Source organism: Acanthisitta chloris, unplaced genomic scaffold (genome assembly GCF_000695815.1).
Source record: "Acanthisitta chloris isolate BGI_N310 unplaced genomic scaffold, ASM69581v1 scaffold14688, whole genome shotgun sequence".
Taxonomy (NCBI): Eukaryota; Metazoa; Chordata; class Aves; order Passeriformes; family Acanthisittidae; genus Acanthisitta; species Acanthisitta chloris.
The window spans coordinates 2,863-11,569 of NW_008688766.1; the positions used below are offsets into that span (position 1 = coordinate 2,863).

Below are 8,707 nucleotides of genomic sequence, written 5' to 3' on the forward strand. Positions count from 1 at the left end.
GGCTCAGCTGCCCTCAGAGAGCTTCCTGGCACATCACCCATTGTGGGACCTGCTCCTCATGCCATCCCATGGGATTTTGGGGAGCTTTCTTCTCCAGCCCACCCACTGTCACCAGGAGATTTGGCTGTCCCAGACGCTCGGGAGATACCACCAGTCGCTGGGGATCCTTTCATGGATGCTGAGGAACCTCCAGAAGCCACCACCATGCCCTTGATGGTGGAGGAGCTTCTGGAAGCCCCACCACCCTTTGCTGATGTGCCTGTTGCCACAGTGCCACCACAAGACGCTGACCCACTCGTCTCCGGTGTCAGGGACTTTGGTGGTGACCCCATGCAGTCAGTAGTGGCCTTGGGGGGTGCAGATGACTTTGCCATCACAGTTGTGCCACCTATCCTGGAGCACCTACCCACCGAAGTGCTGATGTTGGAGGATGACCCCATTGCCACAGCACCTGCAGGAGAGGCAGCAGCTTGGGTTGGTGCCTCCTTTGCCTTCCTACCCCTCCCAGAGGGACTCACCACCCCAGAGGTGCTGGGGACACCCTCCACTGCAGCTCCCACCGCACAAACCCTCCCTGGGGCTGTGCTGGGGGACATCTTCCATTCCCCCAGCTGCGAGGGTGCCTGTTCCCTGTCCCCTGGGGAGGGAGAGGTGCCAACGGGCACGGAGGGACCTCTCGCCGCCGCTCTCGTCGCAGAAGGGCCTCCTGCTCTACCAGATGGATTCGTTCCAGATAACGAGGTATTTGTTGCTCAGGCGCTCGCAGCCAGGGCTTCAGGCGCAGAAATGGCTTTATTTTCCACTGGAGGGGTGGGTGGGAGATGTGAGCCCACTTGGTAACGCACGATCTGCATCCTTCAGGCTTCGAAACAGCCTTCTCCCTCCTGAGATTGCCTTGAATTTGGCAGGCAAAAAGTTTTTTTGGGGGGAGGTGGGAATTGTGTGATTTTATAAGTAGGGGAGGTAATAGGCTCTTGGTGCTCGATGACCTAAACTGTTGTCTGATTTTTGGCTGATTAAAGTACATTATGGTCACTCAGATAGAAATCACAGACTTGAGAACAAGCTTCTTCACCGGCTCCGGGCGGGTAGTTCTCATCTTTGAAGCAGAAAATGTATCAGAAAAGAGAAACCTGTAAAAGAAATTAAGTGCAAATAATTCCTGTCCTGTGCAGTCATCGCTGTCTGTAGCTTTTCCAGTGAGCAGTAAGGTGCTGTGGCTCGGAAGGTTCATGGGAAGGGGCTCAAATTGTCTCTGGCATTTGGGGAATTGTGTTTACCATGCTGTGCTCGTGGCTTTTGCCTGGAGAGACCTCGGTGCTGGAGTTCCCACAGCCAAGTGCTGATTTCCTGCCATCTGGATTAGGAGCAATATCACTAAGGAGACATCAGAAGTTAGTCAGCGTTGAAAATCCCGATTCGGTAGCAATTACTCATCCTCTGGGCTGTGCCACCCATTTGAGAAACACACGTGGAGGGGCTTGGAGAGAGGTGGTTTCACATGGGGGGTCCATGTGAGCACAGCCTGGGACACCTGGAGGTGACCATGGCCAGGAAAAAACCATCAGGTTCTTGCTGGTGTTGTCTGGTGCCTGAAATTCAATGTGTCCTTGGTGGAGGGACCCTTAGTTTAGGTTTAGCACCTCTGATTATTAACCCCACAGGTGGTCAGATGTTGTTGGAGATGCTGATTCTTCCCAGCAGAAGGCTCTGTGTTCAGCAGTGTTGGAGTTAAGGGAGATGAGGGAATCAGAAAGTGAGGGGATGCTTTGGGAAGTATTTCTGGGAGGGAGGAGGAGGAGGAGGAGGTGTGTTGGAGCAGATGTCCTTCTGCTCTCCAAAATGTTTGTCCAGCTCTTCTCTCTTCTCCAGGGCAGGACACCTCACTTTGCACTTTCTCCTACCTGCCTAGCAAAGGGTAGATGTTAAATATTTGTTTCAGAGCTGAGTCACGGTGAGGTTAATGAACTAAATCGCTGGAATCTTTTATGAGCTAAGGAAAACAAGGGTGTTGGACATGCTTACCCTCAGGCTGGTGCTGTGATTGGATTTGTCAGGATCCTCATGGAGCATCAGGCTCTCAGACTGGCTGATACCTGTGGTGCAGGTATCCCTGGTTGGATATCCAAGTTTTCCACAGGGTTCCCTCCCTGCCTGGCTCCTTCAGAGCTTCAGAGTTTGTTTTGCTGTGTGCAGAGAGCTCGGACCAGCCCAGCATGCCAGGCTTATCAGCCTGATCCTTTTGTGGGTTTGGCTGTTCTAACCAGCAGCTCCATATATAAACAGTAACAGGAGAACAGGCAGAGAATCAGTGATCCCACGTCACCCTTTATTTCTTATAACCATGGCATAATTCTCCATGAGCAAACAGCTCTGGACAGTGTCTTGCCAGCTCACCCTCCACTCATCTCCTGGAGGGACACCTCCCTGCCCTCCAGTTGCTGAGCTTTGGTGGGAAGATTAAGCTTTCCTTTGGAAACGGGGCAAAGAAAATCAAAGCAGTGCTTCTTGCTCAGACTGGGAACTGTGTGTGTGTGTTTGGGGGGGTTGGTGTGTTTTGGGGGGTTTTGCCTGCCTCATGCTCCTTCGGATTGCCCTGTGCTGTCCATGAGCCTCTGCTCTGCTGAGGGAGATGTTGCATCCAAGTGGGGATTTTTCAATGCCATCAATGTCCATGTATTCTCAGGCACGAGGAGGAGGCACGCTCGAGAAAGCAGGTGGCTGTGTGCCATCCCCTTTGCTTTCCAAAGGGAAAATGTTGTGCCAAGGCCAACGGCTCCGATCCTGCCCAGTGCTGGGTGACCTGTGCTCTGCATGGGCTCGTGGGCCAGGGGAGTAGAGGAAGCCAGGATTTTGGGGCTCCCTGATTTTGGGGCTCGTGCTGTTCTCTCTGAGGACACAGCAGACTCATCCCTTGGGGCTGGGTCAGAGAGGGACTGTGCACGTGTTCCAGCAGATCCTCAGCTCTGATAAAGAGCACTTATCTCCTCTGCAGAAACAGGATTCTCCCTGCTGCCTCTCTTTGACAATGGGGAGCTTCATTCGCTCTCCTCCCCCTTCCCTATCAAATCTTTTTTGGTTTAAAAAGCTTTTCCCCACAGGATTCCCAGGCAGGACCGTGCCAAATCCGTGGTAAACGACTCGCACATTAATTGCCTATTGCCTTTGTCTTTGGAAATCCAGCGAGCTCCTCGCTGCCTGTAATTTCGTGGTTAACAAAACTCATATGATGTCAGGTCTCCAGTTCTCAATAGCTTCTCTGTGAGAATTGCTTGGGGTTTTTCCCCAGGAGCGTTATTTCCCAATCTGATGGCTGACTGGAGCCAGTGCTCTCATTTCTTCCTCAGTTTGCTCTCTCTACCTCACTCCATTGCTTGGAAAAATGGGATTTACCCTTTAAAAGCAGAGGTGGATGTGGGTAAGTCCTGAGCTGTGCTCCACACCAGCGGATTCCTATGACATCTGTGTTACTGGGTCAAGGCAAGGGAGGAGTTCAGACAAACTTGCACAACTCCAATAAAATCAGTGCAAGTAGCTACTGCATCTTTCCTAGGGAAAAGAAAAACTGTTGTGGAAAGCTTGTCTATGGAGGGACTGGAAGAGCAGCTCACAGATTGTTATAAATACTTTTTCTCTCCCACCCTTTCCATCCCCAGCTCTTCCAGAAGGAACAAGTGGATCCTCTCCAGGTTAAACTACAGCAAGTCAATGGAGTTGGTCAAGGACTCATCCAAAGTGCCGGGAAAAACTGTGATGTCCAAGGGCTGGAGCATGACATGGAAGAAATCAACACCCGTTGGAACACCCTCAACAAGAAGGTAGGAGCCTGGGGAGGGGCTGTACCTGGTTTCTCTCAGCTCCATTGGGGTCTGATAGAAGATGGGGGTCATCAGCTGAGAGCTGAGGCTCCAGCATTGACGTGTCCCTAGCTTGACCATGCAATGGGTTATGTTTGGGGTGCAGGTGGCCCAACGAGTCGCTCAGCTGCAAGAGGCTCTGCTGCATTGTGGGAAGTTCCAGGATGCCCTGGAGCCATTGCTGAGCTGGCTGACAGACACTGAGGAGCTCATCTCCAACCAGAAACCTCCCTCTGCTGAGTACAAGGTGGTGAAAGCCCAGATCCAGGAGCAGAAGGTGAGTGAGCACAGGGTGATGTGTGGCTTGGTGAAAAGGAGACCTTGGGACAGCCAGGCAATATTTGCTGGGATATCCACAAACCTGTCCCAGCTCTTTCATGGTGGCTCCTGGTTCCCCACATCCCAATGTGATGAACAGACAGTTTGTTTGCCCACACTCCCTATCTCCATCATCTAAATCACCACATCACTGGATTGTCCCACAGCCTCTTGAAGTTCACTGCTGGTTTTGCTGGTCGGCCGTGTTTTTCCAGCTCTGAGTTTTGTTTGTGCTGGTAATTCTGCTGCGTCAGGAGCAAGCTGGTGGTGTAGGGACTGGTTTGGGTGTTTGGACAAAAGGGAATGTAGCAAGGGTAAGAGCAGGCCCTGGGGTGTGCCAGTGTTTGCAAAGATAACAGCCTGTGCCGGCTCGGAGCGCACGGGGAGAAGGTCACGTGTGGGCAGGGTGAAATATGTTATAAATTAATTCTTACCCTGGCCTGGTCTGAGGTTGGGGAGGGAATTGATGTCAAGTGGATGTTAAAAAGTCGGTAAGCTGGAGAGGGAATGATGGGGAAGGCTTGGGAAAGTTCTGCAGGACAGAAGTGGTTTGAATCTTGAATAGAATAAAGGAGGGAAGGGGAAATGAAAGGGGAAGGGGAAAGGGAAAGGAAAGGGAAAAGGATAAAGGAAAGGGAAAAGCAGAAAGGGGAAAGGGAAAGGAAAGGGGGAACAAAAAGGAAAGGAAAGGGGGAAGTGGAAGGGAAAAGGCGAAAGGGAAAAGGAAAGGGGGAAAGGAAAGGGGGAGAGGAAAACCAAATGGGGAAGGGGAAAGGAAAAGGAAAGGGGGAAAGGGGAAAGGAAAGGGGGAAAGGGGAAAGGGAAAGGAAAGGAGGAAAGGAAAGGGGAAAGGAAAAGGAAAGGAAAGGGGAAAGGAAGAAGGAAAGGGAATGGCATGGAGTAGAACAGAATGAGAGTTGTGTCCAGCTGCCTGAGCACATTGGGGCTGACCAAATCAAAGCTAAATATTGCTGTCATATAACACAGCTGTGGCATTTTGAACTGGTTTTGGTGGCAGAGTTTGCCCCTGGGCTGGGTCTGGGCTCAGCCCTGTGCTGTGGCTGTTCTCAGCCACAATTAGAGATTGAACCTCTCCAAGAGCCAAAATCAGTTCTCCTGCCCCAATCTGGTAACTTTGCTCCTCCTTTGTCCCTCTGTGCTGCTAAAGCTGCTCCAGCGACTCCTGGACGATCGCAAAGCCACCGTGGAGATGATCCAGGCAGAGGGCGACAGGATCGCACAGTCGGCCGAGCCCGCGGATCGCGAGAAGATCGTTGGGCAGCTGGAGAGCCTGGCACGGCGCTGGGCAGGGCTGCTGGGCAGGGCAGCTGCCAGGTGAGAGGGGCTGGGCACGGCTCATCCCGTGCCCTGGAGCTCGGGGTTAGGACCTGCGGGAAGCTGGCAGAGATCTCAGTGCAGAGACATCCTGGAAACAGCTGGAAAACATGAGAAATCAAAGCTGTTTGGGAGCTGAAGCTGATAGCAGAGGTTTACAATGGCAGGGAAGAGCTCAGATTAAATAATTTCCCTGCAGGGGAGGGATGTTATTTTTATGCCTTTGAGCGTTCACGTTTAGCTTCGGCGGCAACATCCTGTTGACACCTTTCTGCTGCCTGGATCTTGTTTATGGGTTGGTTGTTGCTACCTCAGCTGATATTTGAGGTTATGAAGTCATTTTGAGGGTCAGATTGGACCCTCTCGAGGGATTTAATCACTGTTAACTGGCTGGAGTGTCCATCCAGGACTTGTACCACTACTGGGCTGTCTTTGATCAGAAACTCACAGCAGCCCTAAAGCACCAAGAGTTCAGCTACAAGCTGAGCTTGTTGGAGAATCTCCAAGGTAGTGATGGGATGGAAGAAAAAGGAGTTGAAACTAGAGGATCTTTAAGGTCTCTTCCAACCCAAACCATTCTACAATTCCATGCAAAGCTACACCATGGAGAGCCTTTCTGCCACCTTCCCAAAGGGATAAATTGGATCCTAAAGGTACAGCTGCAGGAAAGAGCTCAATGTGCTGTTTCTCCACATTGATTTTTGTGTCTGCCTTTGCAGCCTGCCTGACATGGTGTTTCACCTTGCTTTGAACAGGGCTGCTTTGCCTCCCTCTTCCTCATACTTGAAGCTGTTTCCCATTCCTGGCTCCAACAAGGAGCTGCTCCTTAGTGTTTTCATAGAATCATAGAATCCCAGACTGGTTTAGGTTGGAAGGGACCTTAAAATCCATCTGATTCCAGCCCCTGCCGTGGGCAGGGATACCTTCCAATAGACCAGGTTGCTCCAAACTCCATCCAACCAAACCTTGAACACTTATTTCCTTCTTCTTTTATTATTCCATCTTATAGGCAGAAGCAGCTGGAGGACATCCTGGTCCTGGCAAAGCAGTTCCATGAAACCACAGAGCCTGTGTCAGACTGGCTATCAGTGACAGAGAAGAAATTGGCCAACTCTGAGCCCATTGGTACCCAGACTGCCAAAATCCAGCAGCAGATCAGTCGGCACAAGGTAGGACCTGTGCATGAACAGGATGGAGGTGGTTGATATTGGGTCTAGCTCTGGTGGTTGTTTCCACCACAATGAGGAGGGTTTTGGCACAAGTATTGAAAGAGTTATCCAGGCTGTATGGAGAAGGCTGCAAGCCCTGACCCACCAGTGTGGGTCCTCCCAGCAGCTGTATCCACTCTTGGATAGAAAAACCATTCCCATCCTTACATTCCTTTGATTTTAATGCACTTCACCCATTCACGGGTGGGTTTTGTCTCCTCCATTCCTTCAGTTGCATTCATTATTTGTTTACTTTTCCCTTACGTTTGTTTCTTTGATTTTCTCCATTTATTTTTGGTTTTTTTCACTCATCTTCCTTTCTGTTGTCCATTTTATCCTCCTGCCATTCAGGCTCTAGAGGAAGAGATAGAGAGTCACGCTGCCGACGTGTCTCGGGCGGTCGGTGTCGGGCAGTCCCTCTCCTCCCTGAGCTGTGCCACCGAGCAGAGGCTCCTGGCAGAGAAATTAGACTCTCTGCAGACTCGTTATGGTGAGGTCCACGACCGCTGCTGCCGCAAGGCAGCACTGCTGGACCAGGCACTGGCTAACGCCAGGATTTTTGGGGAGGAGGAGGTGGAAGTGCTCAACTGGCTGGCTGAGGTGGAGGACAAGCTGGGCTCGGTATCCGTAAAGGATTACAAACAGGACGTCCTACAGAAGCAACATGCAGACCAGCTGGTATTTTCCGTTTTTTCTTCCATCTTTATGTTGGTTTTATTTTGTTGCATTTCTCTGGTTTTGGTTTTGTTTCTGGTCTGGCTTTAATTTTGTAAAGCTTGTTCCCACTTCTTAGTTTCTCTTCGAGGCTTGGAGAAGCGTTAAAGGGATTTCATGTGTTAGAAACAATATTGGTGGGCTCAAAAATGGGTTTCTCAAGAAAGGTGGGGGGGGGAACTTCAAATGGGTTGTTTGCTTTGGGAATGTTTGAGCCAGCTTGGCCACCCTGTGCCTTTGGAAAGCTGGATGATGGTCCCAAGATTGAGAGCTGGTAGGTTTTCAGAGCCAGGCTGGCCACCAAGGAAGTCGTCTGCTCCCACTCCCTGGGGCCAGGCAGGCTCTTTCCAAGTGTGAGGTTCTGTCTAATACAAGGGCAAGTCCTCTGGTAACACAGATCCAATGGGTTGGGATGGGTTTGCTCCAAGATTTGAGCCTTTAGGTCCCAGAAGTCCCAATAATTCCTGTAACAGGATGAGTGGACAGTTATCAGATGGGTTGTCCACCCTTCCCATGCTCAGTAGGGAAGTTCATGCTCTCTGTAGTATCTCTGGCTGGCAGGATGCAGGGACCTGCCTGCAGCAGGATAACCCAAATTTGTCTCTTTCTCCAGGCTTTGAATGAGGAAATTGTGAACAGGAAAAAGAATGTGGACCAAGCCATTAGAAATGGACAAGCTCTTCTGAAGCAAACCACAGGTAACACGGAGATCTTGGCGTGCTCTGGGCGATGTGGAGGGTCTGGGAAGCTCCTCATCCCCTGCATGCTCTTCCCTGGGAAGTCCATGTTATGCAGTGTTTGGGGGAGGCTGTTCTCCCTCAGGTCTTCAACTTCTTTTGGAAATTCCCAAAAGGAGCTGGTTTGCATCCAGACCTGGATGCTGAGCCACAAAACACTTCAGCTTAGTGCTTTGCTTGGTCCCAAATCCCAACCTTGGAGCCTTGAGAGCGGGTGATTCCCACCACAGCCCTGCAACATGAGGGAGGGTTTTCTCATTGCATCCAGCTGCTAAATCACATGGAAAGAGGTTAAAAATACCCCTAACCCTTTCCTAATACTGCTTTCCCATACTGAGCAGTTGTTGCTGTTGCCACGTGGGTGTGAGTTTATGTTTATGAGTGGGAAGAAAGGTCGGGGCGATGCATTTCCTTCAGATGTGGTCTGCTCAGAGCAGATGTACAGACCTCTGTCCTTGTGGGAGCTGTGGAGCAGGAAGAGTGATTACAAAGGATTTGGCATGCAGTTTCATGTCCTCTTGGAAACAGCAGGAAAGAG

General features: G+C 50.9%; 1 protein-coding gene across 1 annotated transcript in view; it reads left to right on the forward strand.

Moving 5' to 3' along the window:
• The first annotated feature begins 204 nt into the window (after positions 1 to 204).
• The window catches only part of MACF1 (microtubule-actin crosslinking factor 1), a 38,379-nt gene continuing 29,876 nt past the window's right edge, over positions 205 to 8,707 (forward strand). The window contains 7 exon segments of the mRNA XM_009081162.1: positions 205 to 474; positions 3,657 to 3,818; positions 3,964 to 4,134; positions 5,344 to 5,510; positions 6,520 to 6,679; positions 7,070 to 7,396; positions 8,046 to 8,130. Coding sequence (XP_009079410.1) covers positions 205 to 474; positions 3,657 to 3,818; positions 3,964 to 4,134; positions 5,344 to 5,510; positions 6,520 to 6,679; positions 7,070 to 7,396; positions 8,046 to 8,130 — 1,342 coding nt within the window.